The sequence below is a fragment of the Drosophila montana genome, unplaced genomic scaffold (assembly GCF_035044405.1).
Source record: "Drosophila montana isolate Dmon_TW-CO22-7 unplaced genomic scaffold, ASM3504440v1 contig_1624_1, whole genome shotgun sequence".
NCBI lineage: Eukaryota > Metazoa > Arthropoda > Insecta > Diptera > Drosophilidae > Drosophila > Drosophila montana.
In genome coordinates, this window is record NW_026996559.1 from 5,176,676 (window position 1) to 5,204,212 (window position 27,537).

A 27,537-nucleotide genomic window follows, 5' to 3' on the forward strand; every position below is an offset into this window, starting at 1 on the left:
CGAACTGTTACGAGTGATGGAAGAGTCAATACGGTGCCTGCCAACAACAATCCAACGCAAGCAACAAACACAGCAACAACATTAGCAGAAATAGCAAAACAAAGTAATGAAAACGCAATCGGAAACCGTTTTAGAATCGAGCCAAGTTTCAACTCAAGCTCGGAACAATTCGCTTGAGTAGTCATACGAATTAAATACTTGTGGCAATTATTGTTGCTTTAGACAATGTTGCCATTGTTGTTTTTGCTGTTGCGTTTCGTTGCTGCGTTGACGCTGTCGTTGCGCTAGCATTCATTTTTGTTTTAATTTTTTTCTCGTACAGTGTTAAGCCAAACTATTTTTGTAAAAGTTGTTAGCTTTTGATACCACAACAGCAACAATAATAATTGATGCAATAGTAATAAGAATAACAATAAGAACAGTATAAAAATAACATAAAACAAGCGGAGGGCAACAACGGTTTGTTTGCGCGTCGTCCCTTTTGTGTCTGAGTGCGTATGTGTTTGTGCTCCTTCCATTTTCGGCAAACGCAACAAATTTTTCGCAAAGGCAGTCGATACGAGGACAGCAACAAGAACAACAACAACAATAACAGCAAAGCAAAGCAAACGCGCGCGCAACAATCAAACGCCCACGCACACGTCCGTCTCGTGCCAACCCACCCCCCTCGCCATAACTCCGCACTGAAAGCAGGACGAAGTCGTGACAGCGACATGCGAAACGCGTAACAAAACAAACAACACAAAGACGCAACTGCCCTTCCATGTGAGAATTGACGCAGAAGAAGGCGCAGAAGAAGTAGAAGCGTGTGACAAAGAGGAAGCCCGAAAAGTAAGTTCTATTTTAATATGGATGTGTTTATCTTGTATTTTTCCAATAGAAAAATTTGTTTTTTTCTTTTTGTGAATAACATATTTCGCAGTTCAGAACATTGAGCGACTTCTTGAGTTACCTTCGTTACCCACATAACTGGGCTACATGCACACACGTATACATAGTATATATACATACGTACATACATATCTACGCGTATTTGTATTCACATTTCTTGGTCTTCCATTAGAAAGACATTGGAAGGTCCACTATAAGCGTTTCTTTTGCTTTGCAACCTTCGCTGGCACTGCGAAACCCATAGAAGTGCCACAAAATAATAAAATGTAGAGACAACAGATATTTCGTTACGAGTAAATTGCAAAAGAAATGGAAATTGAAATCGTTAACCGCAGGGCTGACGACTTAAATGGGCCACAGAACTGGGTCAGATAGATCGGTGCTTTACAGTATAAGAATCATATTACAGCTGTAAATCAATGTGCAGTGTTGTGCAACGATTGCAGACACTGTCAACGTAAATGGGCCAAAGTCTTGGGTTTGCTTAGCCTATCGAACAGTAGGAAAGAGATCAACAAATTATTTCATTTTACAACTGTTATCATATAGTGTTGTAAAATGTTTGTTGATATCGTACATCTATCGTATATCCACTATTAGACAGATCAAATAACTTGTTCAGAATGGATTCCTTTTACAGCTTTTATCATATAGAGTTGTAAATCTGAGGTCTACAGAAAGAAATTGAAATTGTAATCAAATTTCCGTTTGCCAGTGTTGTATAATGATAAATGTTACAATCTTTAGTAAGAATCTTGAAGGAAATTAATGTCTCTATACGAAATTTGGCTCTGCTTAATTTTTTTTATATTTCCTTGAATTGTTTCGAAAAATGTTTGCTTCATGTCGATTATGAAACTTGTATTTTGCTTTGCATATTTTTAACGTTCTGTCAATGCATTCTTAGCATGCGAGGGTTGAAAGTGCCACCTTTCTAACGGTGGTGTGTTTTGCACTGACCCTTTGTCGGTGGTTGGTTTGCGTGGGCATAGCGCAAATCCAAATAACTAAGATCTTTGCCGTCGGCTGTAACCGACTGGGCAATACTCTGTGCACAATGAATCTACGACTTAAATCTGTCAAAAAGAGTCCACCTGACTTTCGCCTGGACGACTCTAAGACTGTTACCGCAAAGCTGTGACTGTCAAACCGATCTTTAAAGTAGCTGCTCTTTATAAATGTGGGCGAAACTTTCACAAAACGAATGCACTCTTGTTCAGTTTGTAGAACCAGACATAGGGCATTAAATATGCATATATCTATTGAGCTAATGAGACGCGTTGCATTTGCAAGCACAATACCATCAAATTGCAGCCCAAAAAGGGGGTGGTTGCGACTGACTGTCGCTCAACCCTCCGCGACTCAAGGCTGACCAAAGACGCGCACCAGGAAAAAACCCCAAACCAAACAAAAACCCACCCACCCATCCACCGCCTCGAAACGTCAACGTCAGCTGTGGATCGCTGACAGACATGCTTTGGAAATTGTTGATGTTTTTTTGTTTTTGTTTCGGCTTATAAGGTCACCCTATTTTGCCATGCTTTGGTTTTAATACCCTGTTACTGAGTGTGCATATGTGGGGTATTATCTGAAGTGGGCCCAATTTATAGAAGGTATCAATTTAAAGCTCTTTTTACAGGATGTCTTCTAGCAGTTTTTCAATCATATATAAGAATATAAGATATAAGCATTTAAAGAACTTGCCACAAGCTCTACTGATATTTAAAGCCTCGGTGCAGGGTGTCTTTAAGTCTTATGTGAATTTTGTTAAAGGTTGCGCAGCAAGTCAGAACAGGGTGCCTGTATGTTGTGCTAGATTCTATTTTCAATTGTCTATTCTATATTCTATTTAAAGAAAGTGAAAAACTGTTGAAGAGTGTCTTCTAGTCGTACACGTTTCTTTCAGCTTTTCTATCATGAGCAGCTTTTAAGAACTGAAGGCGATTTGTTTTGATTGCAATTTTAAACAGCATACAGGATATTTTCTAGTCTAGCAGCCGTGCGATTCAGATTAAGTCTGATAGATTTATTGCATTTGAAAGATTGTGCAGGGTGGCTTGTTTATTTTAACTTGGATACTTATGTGGCGTCTGGCAAAAAACAAAGAGACAAAATGTGTCCATCTGCTCCACAGCTCGCCTCATTCTCATACCCATGCCCATGTCCATTCGTATGCCCGTTCCCAGTTCCAATTTCGTATGCGTTTGCAGCTATTTTATACAATTGCCTTTCCGGTTCCCAATGTGGGCGCCGTCTCTTCACTGCACACAGAAATGCATCTGCACAAAAAAGCACAACAAAAAAATGCGTCTGTTTTTAAATGTTCCGCCAGTGGCGCCGATCCGCAAGTCTGCGATGGTTCTGGGTGCGGTTTGAGTGCCTGTCTGTCGTTTGTTTCTAATCTGTCATCGGACCCTTTTGTGCGACTGTCATAAAAAGCAACAACCACAACCACAACAACAACAAATAATAACAAAAATAATAAGTGCCTCCGGCAATGATCGGCCAATAGAGATGTGCATTGAACATCCCGCCATAGATTTGTTTGGGCACAAACGAAGCATGCTCTACCATAATGTAAACATAGCATGCCATGCCACATGTGCCAACATTTTGAGGCGCTTATGTGGCAAGGCTAGTTGGAACCTGATAAGGTGATCATGTCCAGTGCTTAGGTCAAAAAGAAAGAGCTGAAAAGCGGCACGCCGAATTTAAAATACCCTCGTAGCTATCCCATGTCTGCTGCAAATCGGTTTTGCACCGAACCAATTCAGTTTTTAACTTTTAACTGAACCTCAAAGCAAGCCGTTGCCCTAAAAATAAGTTGAACCGAAAACCGAACCGACGGTTTGTCGCAAGAAAGTTTTGGTTCAAAGCAGAAACCTTTTGAGGAGGACGTACCACTGGATATATCTTGAAAATCAAATCTAGCTTCCAACTTCTATATGGAAATAGCTACGGCTAGCAATATTTTCAGTAGAACGGGCATTTATTCTTTTGTAAAGAATTGAATAGTTGAATGACAGTCAAGAATTTGAATTAAAAGCTAAGCTCGAGGAAAACAGGTTCACGAACCGGAGCTCAGGCTCAGAAAGTGGTAGAGCCATATGCGGAACAGCTTTTTTTTCGGTGGATTTTTTTTATATGGAAGCTATATAATATACATGATATAGTTGTCCGATTTGATACGGTCTTAAATATAAGTTAAATATTTTAATAGAATAGAGAAGCTCGTAAGTGCTGACTTTAAATGAAGACGATGTCGCAAACAGAAATATTTGTCAAACAGAAACTAATTTGTCGACCATTTCTTCTGCTAAATGCCCAGGTACCTCCGATGTGGACTAAATTTTGTTCATGTGGTCAAGATTTCTTAAGAAAACAAAATTTAGTTCAGACAAGAACATGTGGTATATCTATAAGAGCCGCCCTGACTAGAGACAAGTTTGCCTGCTCGATGTTCATCAAGAATCTAGATACTTTATGGAGTCGAAAACGTATTTCGATCTGTGTAACACATTTGGTGACAAAATTACAATACCCTCGACAAGGGTATTCAAGACGTTGCAATTAACGAGCGAGCGTTAGTTTTGCGCTCGACTCGATTTTCTATATAGACCATAACTGGACAGAAGAGTTGTTGCTGCTGTTTGGGCCGCTTTGGCTGGGTCTTGCCACAGTCGTTAGCCATCAAATGTTAATGGCATTAAGCAAGCTTTCAATTTAAGTTTCTGTGTTGGTGTTAATGCAGCTACTGCCGCCACCAGCCGAGGCAGCCAGACCAGGCGACAATTCTCAAAGGTGGGGGGACGAGACGGCACAACAACAACAACAACAACAATCAGCATTAGGCGTCACTTGCAACTGGCCATGGAACAGCAGCAAAATGCGATTGGGCCAACATCATGGAAACAACGTTTTATGTTTGCCGCCTCGTTGCATTTTTGCGGTTTAGGTTGCATGCGGGCCAGTCCATTAATGGTCAGCGTACATTCCGCATACCTAAGGGCATATACCATAAGAGCACCCTGTACATACTATATGAGGTAGCAACCTCTGCGCAACATTTTGATTTGATTAAAAGCAAAATCCTCCGCTATGGAGAGACAACTAGCTTTTATTGGGGATTGCGTCATTCTGCAAGATTTTTAAAAGTTTTCAGGCTGAATATTGTAAAAGATACTAAAGAACCTGTTAGTTACGAAGATCTTGTCGAGACTTAAGCTAACTATAAAAATTGATGGCCCAGAAAGAAGTGCAGAAAATCAAAAGTATTGAAAGTTATGTTAAATGTATTGGTATCTTAAAGATACTAAATAAAAATGAAGATACAAATGCATCTTTGCAATACAAATTTGATGGACGTCATCTGACACCAATAAATCGATGAGATACTTTCCTTCGTATAAAAAGATATATATATTTTTTCAAAGCAAAACTATATTTGACAACTATTGTTGACAAAGAAATGAGTCTGAGATACAAATATATCTAAAATACTACTGCATCTGAGATCAAAATATATCTTTACTGAGATACGAATGCGTTTATCAAACGTGTCTGAGATCCAATTTTATACGAGATACAAATCGATAAAAGATAATAATGTATCTAAGATCTGAATAAATCTTAAATAAAAATGTATCTGATTTATAAATGTTGTTGATAATAAAATGTATCTGGCATACTAATGTATCTGAAGTAAGAATATATCTTAAGAATAAATGTTTATTTGGATAAAAATGTATCCGATATGATACATTGTATGTACACTGCGAATGTACCACAGACTGCGATAAAAATATATCTTAAATAAAAATTATTCTGAGTTATAAATGAATCTAAAATAAATAAATTATTCTCTGCGAATAAAACAAAGATTGCTTTAAAAATATTAAATACACAAATTTAAAGCTTACAGAAAGAAAAGAAATCCTCGATATTTCTTTAATAGGTTTTAATAAAAATAATGAAAGTTATTTTCGGCCATTAGAGCCGAGACTGTGTGCTTCGTCAGGCACGTTGTTCATATGGAAATTGGCTCTGCGTTTGTTTTTCCTTGGCAATGTTTGCTTTAGAACGCATTCTTCACGCAATTCACTGGCGATTTTCTGCTGTGTGCGTTAAATATGCCTAGACAGCTGGCCAAAAACTGAAATGGCACACGACCTCGCCACGAAATGCAATACGAGCACTCGATCACAATGTGCAGCGAGCGATTGCTGGATGCACTTGCTCTCCGGATACGCCACATGGGGCTCCAACGCATGAATGGAATCGAGGGTGGGCTGTGCGCGTTTAGTTTTTGGCCAGCAGCCAGCAACAAAGTGTGGCAGCTCATTATAACAAATGGTGCATCATAAAGTGGATATTCATATACATAAATTACACGATCTGATATTCAGCTGGCGCAACCTCGACAAGCTGCCATTTCAACGGGCGTGCGTCTATGGGGCGCATGACCCTCATCAATCTGTCAAGATCGCCGAGATCCCACTAGATTTTTATTAGATTCATGTAGATTACGCTGCGGACGCTAAAAAGATCTGTTCGCTTTCGCTATAAACAATATCAAGCGAGCCAAAAAAAAAAAACAAAATAATAACGACAGCAAGCCAGCCAGTCAGCTGTCCATCAAGCATGGCAATGTTGCCAATCTATCCCCACCCTCCGCCACCCAACACCCATTCCCATGCTGTGCCCCTGACATGCTTGCTTCTACATATGGCTAGAAGATTGTGCGTGCTTTTTGCCAATGGAATTTCCACTTGTTCGATTCAAGGGCAGACATTTTTATATAGTATTTAAGAAAAGATATTCAAAAATATCCGAATATTCATGCATTGTTTATAATACGTTTAATATCATTTCTCATTCCAGAACGACCAATTTGCTAACTAAAAGTCTTAAAACTAAACTGCTGCAAACCGAATGACTGATTTTTCTGAACATATAAAATATACCTCCTAACTAACTTTATACCTATCAATACCATAAACAAAAACCAGCCTAAGCGTACATATATGCGGGAATATCAAATCATTTACTATATTTAGTATTGGGCTTGGCATTAAAGTAGCTAGCTTTCAAATCCATTGACAAAGAAGCAACTAAAAAGTAACAAGAAGTGACCGCAAACCAGGCTTGCAGGGATTTCATTAGCTGTTCGAAGCGGGCGCGGAGAGTGAGGAATGCAGCGTTGTCCCTATCTACATGAGATGCGCGAACGTCTATTGGATCAGCCAAGGGAAACACTGCAGCTGGAGAGTATGGAGCGTGCCAATTTGCTGGACAATCGCCAGTCGGCAACCGAGTCGAATCAGGTCGGCACCGTGGTCAAGGTAGGGGCTGTTGGATGTACTCGTAACAAGGATTCAAATCATATGCAATATGTCGCTCATAATACACTAACAAACTCTCACAGTCATAGTCACAGTCACAATCACACTCACAACTCATATATTTGTACAAATGAATGACATTCGAAGAACTGTACAAATACCTCAGCCATTTGGCAAACATCTAAACGACTTGCTTGTAAATATTGCATATGAGTTTCAAATATAAAAACTTAATTACCCGCATATATGAATATAAATATTGATATACCTATATTATGATGTAATATTGATGATGGCATTTTAGTTGTGTTCTATATATAGAAAATGTTTACATTAATCCGTTATTGTTTAAGCTTTCCAATTATAGAAAAGTTCAGTTAACCATGTGAAATTAAATACCTCTCGATTGATTGATTCGACAGATTGATTGATTGATCATGATCGCCCGACAGCTCGATATGAATCAAAGCAAACAAACTCCAAAATGTGACACGCCTAAAGCCAAAAAAAAAATAATATAAAAAAAAACCAAATCCTTGCACGAGTAACGGAACGATTCGCCCTTTACTTTGAGTTCGAAAATAATATACAAATTATGAAATACCATTTTTTTTTGTTATCGTTTACTGGCAATAAATTGGAATTGTTTATCAATTGTTTTTCCTTTAATATGCGACATGGAAATGCATGCACTCTATTTAAATAATTATCTAACGATCTTAACGCGCGCGTCATTCACAATTAAAGCCTGTGTGATTACACTAGCGCAATGCCATTGTGAATGATGCCAGCCCATGCTGACATCATACCTGTGTTTTTGTTATATTGCTGTACATACAAAATTCCAATTTATTGTTGTGACTCTAAATATCTGATTTGAGGTTCAGGGAACTAATCTTCCAATTTTCACATTCGATCACAACTGAACTAAAGATACAGGGCGATGGATATCACACGAGTCCCGCTCACCAGAGGACGCCGCTAGTGCCGCATGATCTGGGCGAGGATTTCAACTTGGATTTCGATGATGACTTTCCGATCGATGCACGACGACCAAAAAATGCCAAGTAAGTGTGTTCCATTCAGGCATTATATTTATATAAGTATAATACAAATATGCAATATATCTTACACCCTAACTCCGTTCTAAATGTGTTTCGTTCTATGCGTTGTCCATTATAACCAATAACATCATAAACATACATACTTCATGCTCTCCATACCCTCTTAATAAGATATATCATGCAGCCCATTATATCACTGCTAAAGCTGCTTGTATTTTATACAGCTTATGTGATTTTTATTTCTCATCTAAATATGACCCGACCATCATGTCACAGGCAGCGTAGTCCCTTCTTAGCTGCGGATTATCATTGATACCACAGTTGCTTTTTGTTTATAGTATATGTATTTTAAGTACTTGTAGCTTAAAAAAAAAAAACAATCATTGAACTAATACGCAAGAATCCTTTGCAGCGGTAATCATCCCCAGGTTCTGACGAAACCACAGAAAAGGTCAGATTTGATATACTCAATTCGAAAAAAACTCATAAATGTTCGATATATAATAATATATATCCATAAGATAATTAATAACTTACCACTAAACTACTTTTAGTTTCCTACTATCCTCTTCTAATAAATCCTAACCCAAACTCGATCTCTTTGCCAAATCTACATTTTTTATTTGCTTTGCCCACACTTAGTTATAAACTATGATCACAATTGTTGACTTCACTGCATTGTGCTTTAGCGTAGAACCCATAGTAAGCACATGGACTAACACTGGAAACCCAGCTAATCACTAGATATATTCCTAATGTATTATGTAGTACTTAATGATGCCGCATAAACACAGCCAGCCTCTACTGGCGAAGTTGCCAAATATCATGGCTGGATTGTTGTCTGTCATCAACACGACAGATTATAATGTCAATGAACTCATGCCACACAACAGGCACATTGCCTTACATTTCCGATTATGCCGGCATTGTTAAGCAGCATGCATTTTCATCTGCAAATCTCTCTCTCTCTCTCTTTCAAACTCACTCTCCTTTCTCTTCCAAACTCTCTCTCTCCCACTCACATGAAACAAATAGACAGCGCTTTGAATAGAAAAACTATATATATGTATATATAATACGCAACACAATGGCGGGTAGCATGTAAGTTGAAGATGTTGCAAACAAATTACACAACATGACAACTGCCAGCAGGCAGCAGGCAGGCCACCAAAAACCCGCCAAAACCCGCCAAAGCCCCGCCAATAGCCGACGAACCCATACAAGCAAACCCTGGGCCTAAGCTGTCGGCGAGGCATTTGCCAAGATCTTTGCTCCAGTGCTGACTAGGTTGGTAAACTCTTTGGCAGCCCCTCTCTCTCTCTTTGACTTGCTTCATCTTCTTGCCTCTGTTCATGCCTCAGTGATAGGTGTCATTGCACGAACCTACATTCACATGCAGCACACAAAATAGACAACAAGACTTGCGACAAGTCGAATAAAACTATCGATGCTTGCTATACAGCAGGCGGAAACAAGCTGTTAAACTGTCAGCCAAGCTGTCAGTTGTAGTACAAGGGACTTACTCATCCTCCCGCTGTTACAATGTCTTTTAAATTTTATCGATTTAAATTGATACTTTAACTCTTACCTCTAATATCGGTATTCATTTATTAAGCATACGCTAAGTATAGCTTGAAATATACGCTGCTGTTAGACATTGCTTTAACCTTTCTAATTATCGATAAATTAATTGGTTACCACTAAAATTGGTGCATATTTATCGACGCTTTGTTAAGTTTTGATATTGCTGTACTTTACCATTTATCCAGCTCCTGCGATTTCTCTGCATTTCATAGCGATACAGATTACCTTTAGACGATAACACTTCCCTTAACTGTTTCAATATCGATAACATTTGATCGATTTCTATCAATACTTAAATTCTCCCCTCTAATACTGCCCTTCATTAAGTGCACGCTAAGTATACGCTCAGTACCCTGAACCCTGCAGCACTTACACCATCTCTTAAATTATAATTGTTTGTTATCGATACTTAAATATTGGCGTATATTTATCGATCTGTTGTTAAGTTGCCACTTCTTCAATTTCTGTGCAATATTGATTAACAATAGTCGATAACGCTTGCTCTGACTATCTCAGCACACCTCTAATATTGGCGTCAATTTATCGATTTGATTTCGCCCCAACCTTGTCCTCTTCTCTATTAGTCGAATACCTATTTGTAGATGCTCAACCCCTCGGCAAATGCGACGCATGATTAGATAAATGCGCACAAGGTTAATGATTGCCACCGTCAATTAAGCAAGGCTTTTGCCATAAAGCAACTCACTTTTTGTATTTCATATTTTTTTAAATAGAACTAAACTCGCGATGGTCACGGATAACTTTTAAGCCTAAGCACCTTGGTAATAGGGTGGCAAAAACAAGGATCTATAAATAACAGCGCCGAACAGTCCTCAGAATCCACCCTAGTCCTTGTTTCCTGCTGCCGGTCATTAAATTGAGCTAAAAATACAAGCTTTGCGTAATACACGTTGCTAACCTCGCCCGCAGATATATTTAAATAAATAAAACAAAAGTAATATGCTTTAGGAACATCCTTGGATTGAATCTTGTTTGGGAAACGCTACGAATTAAAACTTAGAGAAATGAAATATTTTCAATCAGCTTTAGTTAAGCATTGGGGTTGGCTCTCATTCAGAAGTTTTTTACTTTAAAAATAACTATTTTTAGAGAAAAATTGATTTGGTTCGGGTTACAGTTTTTTGGGCAACAGGTTTTAAGCAAGATAAAAGTTAATTTGAGTTCCGATCTCGAACGGGCTCGTTTCAAGAAACTTGATTCAACTGTACCAAAAGAATCTAATACCGACATAGTATTATTATTAAATATATATATATATATATATATATAAATGGATATATACATATATACTTAAACAGTCAAGTGTTTCAACCACCCCGATGAATCCAAAGCTATGGCCCATCTATGTATTACTATCAGTTAACTTCTGTTTGCTCTGGGCTTTTAGTGCTTGCCAACTGTGCCCCATTTTTTATTGGCTTATACTTTTGGCTGACTCTTGGTGCGGTTGTCGGATTGTGTGTGGTTTTTTTCTCGTTCCCACTTGACAATCCCCTCACCCCTGACCCCCCTCTTCAACATGTCATTCAGTGCACTGCGACGCAGTTGTTGGCAGCTCGCGACGCGACGCAAATCCTTTTCTGCCTTTGGCCAAATGCAACCCCATTCCGGGCAACGTACCCTGCAGCAAACGGACTCGGCTTATTGATAGACGCACACTCACATGCACACTTACGTACACCCCACGAGCAGGTCCTGCCGGCTTTGTATGCCGAATGGACAAGCAAAACAGAATGCGATTGTTGGTTGTTGTGAAACGCGCACAAAACAAAACTACGCAAAACACACACACACACACACACAACAGGCGCGTGCGAAGCGACCGCCCGACCAATACTTACGATATAAAATGGACTGCGAAAGGAACTGAATTAGATGCGCTGCAGCAACGTTGACGGCGGCGTCGCTGCCGCTTTTATCGTAAACGCACAGTGGAGCAAAGCATGCAAATAATGAATACACAATTAAGGCAGGGAACTGCTTGCACAACTATATATGTACATTAATTTAAGTCGGATTTTAGACAAAACTTTTCAATTTTCAAGAAACATAACAAAATAGTTCAGTATCTTTGTTTTCCGCCCATTTTTCGACAAATTGCGTAGATGTCATTTTAATTTTTATTTTTATACTCCATTCACAAAATGTGTTTTTGTGCATTTAAAAATATTATTGTGAAAGGTCTTTGAAAGTGTGTTTAAAGCCAATAAACAAACGACCGAACTAACTTTTTGAATAGCGTTCACTATTTTTCCTATGGCTCGGACTGTATATCAAGACACTAGCTGTAAACAATCTAGAAATGTGATTTTTTTAGCGCAAAATAGAGAAAAAATTATGTATAAAACAACTTTTGAAATGCCGCTTAAAATAAAGCTAAGAATCAGGGTCTTTAATTCATGGAAGCAGATTAAAGGCTTTTATTTTAGTGAAGTTAATAGACGTTATTTTCCTTCAAAAAGAATTTTGTTAATTTTGTTTCTAGAAGATATTTTTAAATAGAAGACATACCTTTCACAATAAATTTTGTTTCATTTAGCCAATAATTAGTTCAGCAAATATCGTACACTTTTCAATAAGATTTCACTTACTTTTACACTATCTCAACCACTGTGCTTACTTTTCACGATACACACAGACACACACACACACAGAGATAGACACAACACACAAAGGCAGACACAACACACACAGTCGGCCATTGAGTAATTGAGTTTTGGGCTGTTGCTTTCGGTTAACTGACAACTGGCCCTTTTTCCCATGATTTTCTGATGCGAATGCCGCGGCTTGTGTTTTCTGGGCTGCACTTTGAAGCTGCACAACCAGCCCGTCGGGGGTGGGACTCACCCTGGTCGCTGGGAAAATGAAATACGTTTTGCATTCCCAGCTCAACTGACCCCCTTTCTGAGCGCATGTTTTTTTTTTTTTAATCTGGAGTCTCAAGAAGAAAAAAACAAGACAAAACTTGTCAACAACTTTTTTTGGTCTTCCAAGATATATAAGAAGATTCTCAAAAATAAATCGAATGTATTTGATGTGTCGAAAAATTAGGAAATAATGTGTTAAGCTTTGCTATAGAAAGATTATATTGGCAAGAGAAAATATGTTTAGGTATAATAGGCATAGATAGCAGGCCGCGCATCTGCAAGCCCGAGTCTTCAATTCATAATTTCAATGAACCAACAGGGCAAATGGCAATGAGAGTGCAATGAAGCCAGAGGAATAAGCCACCAAGCCAAGAGCCACGAGCCGCACCAGCCACTCCTACGCTCAAATGGCAAATCCGAAATGTAAACGGAACTAAAACGCTTTTCAGGGCTCTGGCTGGGCAAGTGGAGATCCGAGGCTTACTGAAATCATAGCCAAACAAGTCATTAACATTCCAATCAAATTCAAAAAAAAAAGATGAAAAAAAACATAATAAAAAGAGAAACATAAAGAGAGGAAAAACGAAATTCAACGCTTTATGCAAATAAAGCCCGCTATAAATGGGCATGCAGGAAAGGGACAGAAATGCAAAAAGCCATGAGGTAAAAGGGCAAAAAATAAAAAAGAAACGCACAAAACCCACACAGAATGTGTCCTACTTTCTGGCATACAGCGCTTCGTTTCCCCTACGCGTCGCAAAAGGCTTCCACAGCAGTCAGCATCCTGGCCATGCAATGCCGCAGCAGCGGCAGCATCCTACAAAGAGAGCGCTCGCTGCAGTCAGAGCGAGCAGGACAGCTGCTGCAGAGAAAAGGATGGAGATAGTGAGTACACAATTACACGGCCACGGAGAGGCGAACGAACACACAGAGATTCGGCGCACAGGGGCGGCTGCTGCAGAGGAACACACACAAAACGCACAGAAACTTGGCCCGAGACGAGCCTTTTCAGTTGTAGTTGGATAGTAAAGGGTCCTGGACGTGTTCTATGCAGCGTTCGCAAGGTAGCCTAAGGCACACACAGCCAGCCAGTCAGTCAGTCAGAGTTACAGAGTGAAAGCCCAACAATTCCAGCAATCAGTCAGCCCATAGAAATGCATATACATTTATTTTTTTGAATTTATTTTTTGATTAAGCTGTGCAAAAGCTGGTGCCAGTGACAAAAGTGCCAAAAGTTAAATCTTGAAAAGTGATGCACCGAAGAGCTAATCGCTAATCAAACAGTTATGTGAGAACAGCTCAGCTATAAATATAACTTTAATAAGTTCAAAGTGTTTCGTAAATGAAAATTTGAATCTTTTGCTGCTTTTGCAAAATTCTTGTGAAACAATTTGCTGTCTTGGGCGCGCTAAAGATTTTGCTATTGAATGTCTCTCCTGGTTTTGATAGCACCGGGCAGCTATACACACACGCATACACACACACACACACACACTCGCTCATATAGTCTAGCATATTACACAGCATAAACAGCACCTCGCTGTGTGAGAGAGTGCGCAAATTTACTCTCAAGTGCTTCGAGCTCCAGCCACAGCTTCAGCTCCAGCTAAAATTAAGCTGTGTGCAATATGTACATAAATATATGTATGTACATGTATTTCATGTATTTATACATAACTGTGCAGCGCATACACACACACACGCAGTCTAAGTTAATCTCACGCACTTTTTGTGTTTCCCCTCTCGCAGCGGAATGCGTGAGCGAGGGTTGAATTCGCTGGCTGGAGTTGTTTACTTGCGCTGGCTGCGTGGAAGAGAGGTCACTAGGTCGCTCCAGGACGCATTCCAAAGCAGCAGCAGCAGCAACAACAACAGTAACAGCAACAGCAGCCACATTAACGCATCAAGTGCGGCTTAAGTTTTTGAGCAAGGCTCGCGCATTTTGGCCACGCCTCAGTTGCCCATTTGCCAAATGCATTTCAAATGCGTTCCACAAAATGCCAAAGAGCATAACATACACACCCACACACACACACACAGACAGAGATCCGTTGTGGAGCGAGAGAAACAAACAACAAAATGTTGCATATTTTTGTGCGTCGCCTGCAATACCAGCTGCAAATTGTTTCAATAATATTTCACGTCACAGCCAAATAACAGCCGTAAATAGTAAAGTGTAGCAAGTGATAAAAGACAAGCAAAAAGAAAACAAAAACAAAAAAAACCCATACAAAATCGGTATCGATATCGGTATCGATATTAACTAAGTGCAAGCAGAAAGGATCATCAGCCAGCACAACGGAGACCGAGACGGAATCAGAGACAATGGGCGGCGGTGAAGTGAAGGTCGCTACCGTCGATGTGGAGGGCGGCGACAATATGGCAACTCTGCCGGTATCCCGCTCCCATACCGCCGGCAGCACCGACAGCGCCGAGAAGAACAATGCGGCCAACAAGGAAATGGAGCTGAAGAATGTAATGCCACAGCCGTTACAAAGGTTCGCTGCCTGATGAGAAAGAGACAGAGACAGAGACGGAGTGAGAGAGAGAGAAAGAGAGCGAGTGCGAGAAAGATTGAGTGAGAGAGAGAGAGAGTATGTGTGTGCGAGAGAATGATAAAGACAAACAAGAGAGCGTTTCAAGGGACGTGGAGTGTGGGGGAGCGGGGTAGCTCTCAAAAGTGGGTGGGCACTGTGTGCTTCTCAAGGCCGCCAAAAGTGCCAGGCCCTCAGTCATGTACACACACACACGCACACACACAGATACAAACAACATGCATACATATACCTCGTATAACAGCTAGATACACACGCTTAAACCCAAAAACTCCAGTGTATATGTATATATATATATGTATATATATACATATGTCTGTATGTGTATGTAGTAGTAAGCTAAGCTGTATATACTACGAAAGCTTCTATGTATTCCACATTCCACAACTTAGTTAATAGCAGTACTAACTAACATATTACAATTGCAACGCCAAGGTACCGAAATTGAAATTGAAATCCTCCAATATGATTCCACCTTATATTCCGAATATATTCGTAATACTCGTTTGTTGACTATTTTAACGAATGCTTTCTGAATTGTCAATTGCCGATTGTCGTCTTATAGGGTTTGCTACACGTTCAAGCCAAATCCAAATAAGCACAGTTTTATGCCAGCGAAAATAACGGTCCAGGGCACATATCAAACAAATCCGATAACGGGACCAATCGAACTATGGTAATATACAAAATGCAACCATCAAATATTCCGCTTCCTAACTTGCCCATTACCAACCCCCTGCCGCCCCAGCGTACACTCAGTTATATGGGAGCGATATAAATATATGAGAATTGCTTATTTTACTTTCTGTTTTCTATTATAATTTTTGGTATAACGCTTCTAGCGAAGTCCTCAACATTGTCAAATTCCAATCAGACAGTTTCAGTCAACACGATATCTGTGTTCCTCTGTGGAAATGAGGCTGTATGTGTGTGTGCGGCTTACACACAGCAGCCCAAATACATATACAAATGGTTGATTTGAGTGCTGCCAGTGGGCGGGATAAGGATCTAAGCAGCGTTAATGTTTCTAACTGGGTCAAATAGTGCAAATGAGTTGCATGCAACAAAAAGTACAGTGGGCCAAAAAGGGCTTGCACATATGTATATATGCAAAAAATAACAATCGCATCAATTACTTCAAAAATGAAAGACATCTAAGCTCGAAAATAAATCTTCTCCGCAGATAGCAATTCTAGCTTCTGCTTAAAACTACTACAAATAATATACTGAACGAGATCTTAACTTCGAGAAATTTCTAGTTAATAAAAATCGAATTAATTTGAATTCAACAATAGCAAAAATAATGAAAGAGGTTGAAAACAATTCATCTTCGAAATTTCCTGTTTACTAGATTCTACAAAAAATTAAATATATTATCACATAAGGAAACATATAAAGAGATATCTTAACTCGAATAGAAATTTAATGAGAATCTGATCAGTTCAGGAAATTTCTAATTTCTGTAAAAAATAATTATGCTAGTACATTAGAAAAGTATATTGAAAGAGATCTTAGCACGCAAAGAAATCTACTTCGAAGTTCTCAGTACTAGAAATTTTCGGTTTCTAAAATAAATTAATTATGCTACAATATCAGAAAAATAAATTGAAAGAGGTCTTAAATGGAAACAAATCCTATCCGAAGTTTCAGTTGGAAAAATCTTCAGTTTCTGCAAAAGAACATATAAAGAGAGATCTTAACTAAAATACAAATCTACTCAGAAGATATTAGTTCAGATAATTTCTAGTTTCTGCTTAAAATTAAAAATGCTTTTACAAAGTTATAATTTCGAGAAATGTTTAGTTGAAGCTTCAACAATCCTGAGTGAAGTTCAACTCTTTTCTATCAAATGTGATATTTGATTTGTAACATATGAAATTTGCAAAAGTATTTCTGAATATCATCCCACTGTGCGTACTTTGATGCCTAAGTAGCTCGTTAAGGGCATTGATTGGCATCGAATATCGAGAGCCGACCAGTTGCCATTGGGACAGTTGGGTGTCTGATGATAGCTAATTAGGTATGCATGTGGGTGCACTTCGAGCAGTCAAGCGCTGCTCTTAAGATGCATGAGAAACACACAAACACACACAGATACACAAATACTAGCACAGTGAATGATACCAATTATAGAGCCTTGTTAAGTATTAGTAAAATAGGTAATTGCCACTGACACTAGGGAAACCACTAACCAACACACACTCGCACACACACTCACACACTCACACACACACACACACTCACACACTCAGACACTCACTTATGTGATGTTCGATTTAGGACTGGGTCATGTACACGTATTGTGCAACACACACACTCACACCCACACATTCACTTGTAGGAATTGAGCATTTCTTTATTTCGGCAAAATAAATTTTAATTTTACGTGTCTTTTTTTGACATTTGATTTCACAGGACATCGCTCTTCATTGTAACCAGCCTGGTTTATGCGATTCTCTTGATTGTAGTATGCATTGCATATGTAATCAGCGATGTGACCACACACCGACTGCCGGTGCTCTACTATGAGACGTTCTTCACATACCTATACGGCACCAGCATACTCTTCCTGTTGTATGTCTTTTGTTTTTTGCTGCAGGGTAAGCTTCACACAGCCAGAGGCCAGGTTGTTGTTCTTTATGTGAGTGCTTGCATCTTCCATTCGCAGAGAGCTCTTGCTGTAATGGCGGCAATGGCGGCAGCAAACCGAAACCACAGATCAAAGAGAAGAAATCGAAGAAAACAAAGAATGCAGATCCTGCCGATTCGAAGGATGCGAAAGGCTCTAAGGACTCTGGAAAAGCTGTCAAAGGCGCCGCATATCAGGTTCGTGAAATGCTTGCAACAACTGCGCCATATTCTAAAAAATATAATTACATAGAAAATCGTCATCAGTCCGCGGCACTCTGAGTTAGAGTCTAATCGCAAGAAGCTTTTTAATTTCTTCTTCCATCTCTTTAGTAATTTAATAAAACATTTAAACGTGACTAGTGCCTACCTGTTTATTGCTCGTTTCTAGCGATATTTTACATGCAACTTACATTGCTTATTGCTTCTTCTTTCTGAACGCTTCTCGCGGCAAATTAAGTCATGCTTCCCTAATTGCTTCTCTGTGTTTTGAAGTTAGCGGCATTTGAGCAGTTCTCTTTAAAGTATTCTGAAGTATTTTCATACCTAAAATTGAATTCTTTTCCAAATCTTTCAAGGCAAATTTAGTCATACTTCTCTAATTGCTTCTCTTTTTTTTACATTTAAATATGAATGAAATTAGAAAAGTATAGCCGGAAAGACCGGTGTCTACTGATTTCATGCTTTTCTCTTTACGATCTCTTTTTCTACTTTTTGCTGCTTCTTTCTGAACGCTTTTGAGAAGTTCTCCTAAGAGTATTTCTCCTTTCTAAAAATTAGTTCTTTTTCAAATTGATCAAAGCAAATTTAGTTTTGATTTGTGCCAGGGTTGTTGGGCGGGCGGCATTAGTGGCCGGCTGGCTGAACATGCCACATAACAATAGATGCCACCTTTCAATGGGGGCACATTAACAGTTCGCCGTTAATTAAGTGACGACATATGCCAAGTGATAAGGCCACGCCAATTAAGGTGGCCGTATGAATTTTTGCCAAGCGCTGATTCAGTGACGAGCACATCATTCGCCAATTCATATATGTACATTTATAATATTTATCATGCTATATGACCCCAAAGCGAAATGTAAATGTGTTTCTTTTTTGTTTTACATGCACAGGAAGCACCCGTGGATGCCGAGGTGGCCGTCACCCCGAAGAACGTGCGCAAGCGAAAGACCACGCACAGCGATCCCACGCATGGAAGTTTCTTTCTGCGCGTTGGTGCCATCGGTAAAACATCAGATTTATGCATTAATTTTATCTATATAGTATTGCTAACTGAATAATGATCGCGCATGTACTTTTCCACAATCTGGTTTTCTTTAATGCCTCTTAGCATTTGGACTTGGTGCAATGATCTATATTGGCCTGGAATTCGGTTCGTTCTTTGAGATACCATTCGATTCGCCCTGCCATCATATTTTGATTGGCGTTAATCCGTTGCTGCAGATGATCTTCACCTTCATGCAGATGTACTTTATATTCATGAATGCACGGGTAAGTCAATTCAGTCCGCAATCGGCGTTGACCCTCAACCCAACTTTCTGTCTGAAAAAAAAAACACTGTAACCTATTACTACCTACTACTAAATACAATATACTACTACCTGCTATTATCTAATACTACTACTTAAACTACTGTATGTTGACAATCACGAGTACACACAGAAAATTAAATACAACTTAACAGAAAGACAACAGAGTCCCAGTCCTTCAACAGTCTAATTGAGGTTAGTTTTAAGTTTAAGCTTACGATATACTCGCTGGCCATGGAATGGAGAAGGGTAGGCAATTGTGTTGCTGGAAATCGTAAAAGACTCATTTTGAATATTATGAAATCTCAAAATTCCGTCTATGATTGAGGCTTTGACGATATTCCTAACGACAATCGTGTGCCATATCCATGCTCTAGTCACGATCACATCACAACAGTACAGGCTCGGTTCGGTCACTCTCTCCTCTCTCTGTCTCTCTCTCACTCTCTCTCCACCTCTATTACTCTCTTTCTCATTCTCTCTCTCTGTCTCTTACTTTCCCTATTGTTTACGTCTGTGACGCTCGTTCGAATTGGCGTGTTAATTGGCTGTTAGTTCAGTTTAGTTCATTATAATTGATTCGCGCATTCATTCGCATTCATTTGCATTGATTCATTCTTAAGTACATCAACATTCATCATCATCTGTAATTTTCCTTTATTTGTTTTCGCTTTGCTTCATTTCATTCATGCAACAATGCAACATTGCCATAGAAACTGAATAAAGTATGAGTGTTTGCGCTCGGAAATGAGTTCTGAAGCGCATTCATTCATTCGCATTTTATCGGCACATTATGCTCACATTCGGCACAAAGTCGAATAGCTCATTCAGACCAAAGCCAAATCCAGTGTTTAGCTAGATAGAAGGTTACATGTTTAGCAGCTTAGATTCACATGATTCACATTCACAGAACGTACACGTACACACGCATTCATTAAGCATTCATTCATTATTCAACCCAAACTCATGTCATCATCATTATATTTTTAAAACAAATTTCGAAATTGTGCTAAGTACTTAGTTTTTTTAATGAACCATTTTTGTGTACATAATCCCCACAACTCTGCCCCATTCGCGATCGCAGACTAGGCCACCATTTCAGGTACGATATACAAATCATTTTCTAACTCTACTCTACTACTCTACTCTACTCTACTCTCTACCCTACGCTCATTTCTCTCACACGTTTCAGATATATGTATGTGTGATATTATAATAAATATATCATTAGCTTAAGCTTAATATAAACTATTTAAACATATTCGTATATATACTTATATATTAAGGGGTATCGGAAGTGGGACTTATAATACTCTTGCACGGTATTCCAGTTCGTTCTTAGTTGAATCATTTTAGTATGTATCCGATTTGAATAGCCTTGCATAAGGAATTATAATTTTGTCGTGAAATATGCCCACAAAGTACAGTGAAAACTCTCTTGGGCGCACAGCGGCCATCAAGTTGGGAGAAAATGTCGGACCAAGACGGGTGTTCGCTTAATAGGATATATATACATAGAACTGCAAGAACTTTCGCTTCTTTATAGTCATCTATCTCTTTCTATGCTTGCTACTATCTCATTATTTTAAAAACGGGATTTTGCTAAGATTATTTTATTTGTTTGAACTCCGGTTCAGATCACTATATCATATAGCTGTCATAGGAACAATTGGTCAACTATTCAAATGCTTGTATGAAAAACTTTTCTCTTTCTTGCAAGATATCCTCACCAAACCCAGCAAATGTGATCTTTACTACTCCTCTTACATACGATACCTCACAAAATAGATTATATAGAAACAATCGGTCGAAAACAAGGGAAGCTTGCTTTATCAAAAGTTATATGGGGTATATGCAAGAGTGTTGAAACTTCGTCTGAGCGGCGAAGTTCATTTTCACTTTTTTCTTTTCAAGCACTTATTTGCGTATTTTTGTAAATATATACACACGTATCTACAAACTATATATGTAAACGCGTTTCCTGTTTCCGTACTAAAGTTTGCGCCTGCGCATTACTTTCTCTCTCCCCCCGCCAAATCCCACCCACACCCACCTCGCTTTATATTTCCTGATCGTTGTCTCTCAATGCGCATCGCTTGCAGCTCAACATACATCGCTTCAAGGTGATTGCCCGGTTCGGCCTGATGCATGTGGTGGCCACCAATATCTGTGTGTGGATACGCACCCTGGTTAAGGAGTCGCTGCTGGAGATCACGATCTATCACCAGAAGCGCGAAGCCGACCCCGATGCCTCGTCCATTGCCCATTCGATCAGGCAGCACGCGCTGCGTCATGCCGGTACCGTGCTAAGAACCCATTCTGGTCCCAACAGCGAGTTCGAGGTGCTGGACGGTGAGGATGTGCTGCCGAAGAACGTGTACAAGAGCGACAATGTGCTGTCCAAGCTGGTGCGCAACACCGTCGATGGCATCTCGAAGAGCCTGGGCATGGGTGGCGGCATTAGCAGCACCACCAGCAGCACCACCACCACGACCAGCACGACAAGGGCGCCATATACAACGCCTGGCTATCAATGGCACAGCACTACTATGGCTCGCAAGCTGAAGAAGTTTATCACAAGCACCACCGCTGCCACCAGCACTGTGGGTGGCAGCAGCAGCAGCACAACCAGCACCACCACCAGCACCACATCAACCACTAGCATTCCATTTGGCAGCGCTGCAACGGCCGCCGACGTCATTAGCACGACCAGTGAAACGCCCTTCAATAGCCTGGAGCGCATCCTCTCAAGCGCTGCTCCGAGCCTGACGCCTGTCGATGTGGCCGGGTCAACGTTGCCCGCTGCTGCCGAGGGCACCGCAACCTCCGGCGTCTCCGCATTCTTTAACAATCTGGTTACGTCCACGCCCAGCACAAGCGTCAGCCCCAGCAGCACCGAGAGTGCCGTGAATATTATGAACAATCTGTTTGGCCCCGGCATGGAGACTAGCTTCCAAACGTATTCGGATATATCGCATGATGAGCCGAACGGCCTGATCGCCTTCGAGAATCTGGAGAGCCTGGACAACATTTATCCGGCGGCGTTGTCTTCCAACATTGGCACACTCAACTCCACCGCCTGTGGACGCATTGACATAATGGGCACTATCGTCTATGACTCGGCGCCGTATCTGTATCCGTTTATCATTGAGTATTCACTGATTGGCGCTGTGGTTTTGTATGTCATGTGGAAGCACATCGGTCGCTATCCGGGCAGGCTGAACGACGAGGATCTGGAGCATAGGCTCGAGGTGATGTTGTCCCGTCGAGCCGTTGCCATGGCGCAGCAGGCACGTTCCGGTCGCGTCGACTGCGTTGGCTCGTCAAAGGGTCTGTTCTTTGGTCTGTTGCTGTTGGTTGGCGCGCTGATTTGCTTGATACTCTTCTTCGTCTTGGTGCGTCATCAGCAGTTCTCGCTGTTGGCCATTTACCTGGCCGATGCCAGCCACTGCATTCTAATGGCTTTTGCCATACTCGCTATAATTATCGGTTTTATCAGGTGCGTTCTCAGCAATCAAACGTTCATTTGCCATCCACATCATATTTATATATACTAAACCGTTTCCGATTCATTTTTTAAATATCTGACAGGGTCAAGAACTTGAAATTCCGCTGCGAGGAGCAATCGAATCTAAATGACATTTTGCTGCGCATCTCTGCCTTTGGCCTGTTCACCTATTCCGTGTTCAGCATCATTGCCGGCAGCATCAAGGTGCTGGAGAGCGAGCCCAGCCTCCTGGTAACGACCACGGGCGGCGTTGCCGTCTTCCAGGTCATTTTGCAGCTGCTCTTCATAGCCGATGTATCGCGCCGTCGCGTCCACTTGCCGGAGCATGATCGCAGCAAGCCCGGCCGCCAGATTGTCACCTTCCTACTCATCTGTAATGTGGCCATGTTCGCCATCTACACATTCGAAGCTCAAAAAGTATTCGCCAATCCTGTAAGTAGATATGTACGTAAGCGAGACTGAGTTAAGTAAGACGATTAACGTTCTCGTTTGTTCTACTCGTTCTATTCGTTATTTGTTATTCGATTTCGTATAACCATCAATATATATTGTATATATGTATGTGTGGGCGCGTCTTTTTATGTTTCTGTTAAGGTCCATGTCGGCTGTGAAGCTGTTAAATTTGATAATAACCAGGTTTGCATGTCGGGTTTAAACCATGCCGGCTCAAACCCTAAATTGCAAATTACTTTTCTCCATGAAACGAAACTAAACATTCACTAGTTGAGGAAAAAAAATGTCGAATCGAAGCATAAACTTTGTATACAGACCATTTTTTCTCTGTTCTTGCAGCCCTGATAAAAATTTGTATTAATAACTTTGACAGAGACTTAAGAAAACGTGTCCTAGTTGTAATTAAATTCATATCAGAGTCGTTGTAATTACGATTTGCATACAATTATAATTGCCGAGCTATAATAACTTCCAGCTGGAGCAATAATAATAAAAGAATTCAAATATTTAAAGGAATTAAAGGTTTAAATTAAATACAGACTGTATTATCTAGTAATTCGCAGCTCTGATTCGAATGCATGTTTAAATCTTTTGTCAATCGACATCAATATACGATATTATTCCCTTTCCGATGATGAATAGATTTACTTCATCTAGGAAAATGGCGAATATTTTTCATTTTCTTTAAATTATTAAATAGCTATTGACTTTGATGCATGCTGTTATTGGGAATAGTCTATGCTCTAACTAACTATCTGCTAACTAATTAATGTAACTTTCTTGTGAACAAAACCAACACAGGTGCAACTGGAGTTCTATGGCTTTGTGCCCTGGTCCATCATACAGCGCATAACACTGCCCCTGTGCATTTTCCACCGTTTCCACAGCGCTGTCACACTTGCCGAGATCTGGAAGACCACCTACAAGGCGCGTTTGGAATAAGCTGTTGCAACAATGCAAAACGAACGAGGTTATAAAATGCACCAAAACATAAACAAAAAGTAATAAAAAAAAGCGAAATGAAAGTAAATGAAAAACAGCAACAAAAAATTATAGCGAACCGAAACGCAAAGAAAGTAAATTTAATGTTAGTTTCTTATTGCATATAAAATATACATATATATATATATATATATATATATATATACATATATATATATAAATGTATGTTTTTAGTTACGCGTACGTAAAGGTTAACTAAGTTCAAAAACCAAATACCAAAACAGAACAAAGCTAACCCATAAAATATATTTGAATATATATGAAAAAGAAAAACATTTAGAAAGTGCAACAAAAATGCGAGTTGCATCAACGTGAGCTAAAGCCCAAAGCAAGAAATTGGACCAATGTGCGTGGTTAACGAAAGCATAAACCAAACTTTAGAGCGTACATTGAAATGTTTAAACGTTTAATGCTAAATACCAAAAGTTTAAGCAACTAGCAACTATCACATGAAGAACGAAAACAGAGAAAAAAATTCTTTGGATAAAATTTAACAAAATTGTTGACAAATTGAGCAAATGTCAGAGAACGCTTTGCGAATCGCTTGTTGTCTTATATTTTTTTTTTATATATAATATATATACATATTTATATTTAGAATTTTGATTTGTGACATGTGAGCTGCAATCGCCAACATGGAAAACTTAAGAACTAAGTCATAGCGTTTACATTTCAAATGCATTTCTGAAAGCAAATGCAAACCAGTTAAAACATTTTTCTCCTCGCTTTTTTTTTTCATTTTAAAGAATAGTCAGAAAACTAAAAGTATTTTATAAAATTCAGCACATGGTATGTTAATTATTAATTTAATTGTTTCTCTATATGCATACAGACACATATTATTATTATTTCTGTCTAATTTGTGCATTATTATTATTATTATTATTATTGCTTAACTCGCTGCAATGTGTTTGTAACCAAAAGTTTTACTTTACATATTTATATTTAAATGTTTTTGTTTTTATTTCCGCTGCAAATCAATTAAAAATCATGTAAAAATTAAGCAAAAAAAAATTAATTAAACTTATAAACAAAAGGGTTGTTTACTTTTCGCGTTGCAGTCGAGTACACGAGTGCTCAAAAAAACAAAGTACTTTAACACAGCTCGACAATTAATTCAAAAGCCGCCGCGCCGTAAAGTATGCAGCGCTTTTTAGACAGCATTAAAGATCACATACACGAACTGAGCAGGTATGTACCTATATATTTATAGATATATGGGTCATAATATCTGTAGACATTTTGAATGCCATGAAATGTGTTGTTGTAAGACGCGAGTACTTAAGAATGCATAAATCATAAAACACATTTTGTGCAGGTTTTCGATTTCCCTTCCCCAAAACAACAGCCGAAGACAAACACTAACAACAACAACAAACTGTGATGAATTATATTGTTTATTGACTTTGGATACCAATTAATTTATCAGTTGCATTGCATAATTTAATATATTTTAACACAGAAATTCACAAAAGTCAGAAAATGCGTTCAACCAAACTTCGTGGCCAATTGTAAACCACCACAAAGGCTAACAGATCAACAAGAAAATTATGTTGTGGCAGCAAAGAGCCAAACAAAATAGAAAAACATTTTTAATATTTATATATATACATACATTCATACATATATATATATATATATATATAGATATATATATATATATATATTTAAATAAAGTTTATAAATGTCCATTTTTTGATTATTAGTAGTGATGTTAAATGCGAAACAAAAACTTAATAGTAATTATAATAATTTAATTTGTATGTAATAGCTCACAAAATAAGCAAAACAAACAATGAGATTGTCGCATGTGGTTCGCCGGAAAACTTCTTGAATCCCCGAACAATGAAACGCATTTAGGAAATGACAGAAAAACACGAAGATAAAGATAAACGTTTACAATTACAAGCTAAGAACCATTTTTAAAGATGTGCAACGTATATCTTTAAATATATGTATACTAACCCACCAAATTCAAAGTATTTCAAAGTTTTATATGGAAATAAACGCGTTTAGAGGGCGGCAAACACGATGCATCTCGCCGCCCCGTCCCTCAAAATATAACAACAACTATAACTACTTATAACACCAAAAAAATTTAAAATATGGCTCAAAATTGGCAACAAAATACGGGATTACCAGTTGCCAAAGACCAAAAGAAAATAAAAAAATACCCAAAGATAAAATAAAAAAGGATACTTCCTACTCGAAAGGAAGATATCAAATTTTGAGCTCATACGTTGCAAGTACATAGCGAGTACATAATATAGCTAGTGTGTGCATGTTTTTTGTTGGCAATTTATATACACTGCCGTCTCTTGTACTGTACCAATATATATATATATATACATCTCTATATATATATAAATTTCACGCATAGCTATATATACGTGGACAAGTATTATGCATGTGGCGTTGCGCGATACGTGATCAAAGCAATCCAAGTTCAGATACAAATCAGAAATCCAATCCTTGATACCCAAACGGAATACGACGTATATTTACGCACTTTCGTACTCGTCAATAGAGTTATATAATACGTATTATACACGAAAAAGAAAAAAAACCACTAAAATCTCAAAATAAAATCAAATATAACGTGTAGTCAAGTCGTAAGTAGTTCAGTCGACTCTCTTTCATCTACGAGTGCGCAGTTATTTATGGATTATACTTAAGCATTTCAATGGCGAATCAAATTCAGTTAAACATGTACTTGTGTAGCTTTTAGTATAAATATTCAATAAATATACATACATATAATTGATAAGCAGTGAATGAAGAAGACAGACATTGAGATCGCGAGCGAGATCGAGAAGCAAATCGAAAGGAATGGAAAAGGAAATCATGAATACAAATATATATATATGCGTATATCTAATTGTTTTTTCTTAAAATATTTAGTTTAACATAAGATCATATTTTATGTATTTTTAATAACTACAACATAAATTATTGAATGTTTCAACTAAGTTGTATATTTATAAGTGACATTAACAAAGAACGCGTCTAGACATAATGGAATTATGTATCTGTATTTAAAAAAAACCAAAACAAACGCATGAAAAGATCGCTTCATGGGATAACCGCACAA

The 27,537-nt window shown here is 38.8% G+C and overlaps 1 protein-coding gene across 14 annotated transcripts; it reads left to right on the forward strand.

The window, feature by feature from the left end:
- On the forward strand, positions 1-27,497 carry OtopLa (Otopetrin-like a). 14 transcript variants are annotated; one of them, XM_064699539.1, is made up of 13 exons: positions 1-103; positions 323-831; positions 6,772-7,232; positions 8,166-8,299; positions 8,709-8,747; positions 15,889-15,999; positions 17,739-17,923; positions 17,992-18,149; positions 19,067-19,178; positions 19,285-19,445; positions 21,586-22,982; positions 23,075-23,435; positions 24,246-27,497. In XM_064699539.1, exons 3-13 carry the CDS (start codon positions 7,083-7,085, stop codon positions 24,384-24,386), a joined length of 2,949 nt encoding a protein of 982 aa, XP_064555609.1. In that variant the 5' UTR covers positions 1-103; positions 323-831; positions 6,772-7,082; the 3' UTR covers positions 24,387-27,497. The 14 variants fall into 14 exon arrangements, with proteins under 14 accessions (XP_064555609.1, XP_064555613.1, XP_064555616.1 ...); XM_064699543.1 differs by having other exon boundaries at positions 6,772-7,214; XM_064699541.1 differs by having other exon boundaries at positions 8-103; positions 23,075-23,423.
- Positions 27,498-27,537: the final 40 nt, after the last annotated feature.

Coding starts and splice junctions, on each gene's coding strand:
- OtopLa (XM_064699539.1), top strand. CDS start 7,083: ATGCAGCGTTGTCCCTATCTACATGAGATGCGCGAACGTCTATTGGAT. Junction 18,150..19,066: donor TCAAAGGCGCCGCATATCAG/GTTCGTGAAATG, acceptor TTACATGCACAG/GAAGCACCCGTGGATGCCGA. Junction 22,983..23,074: donor ATAATTATCGGTTTTATCAG/GTGCGTTCTCAG, acceptor AATATCTGACAG/GGTCAAGAACTTGAAATTCC.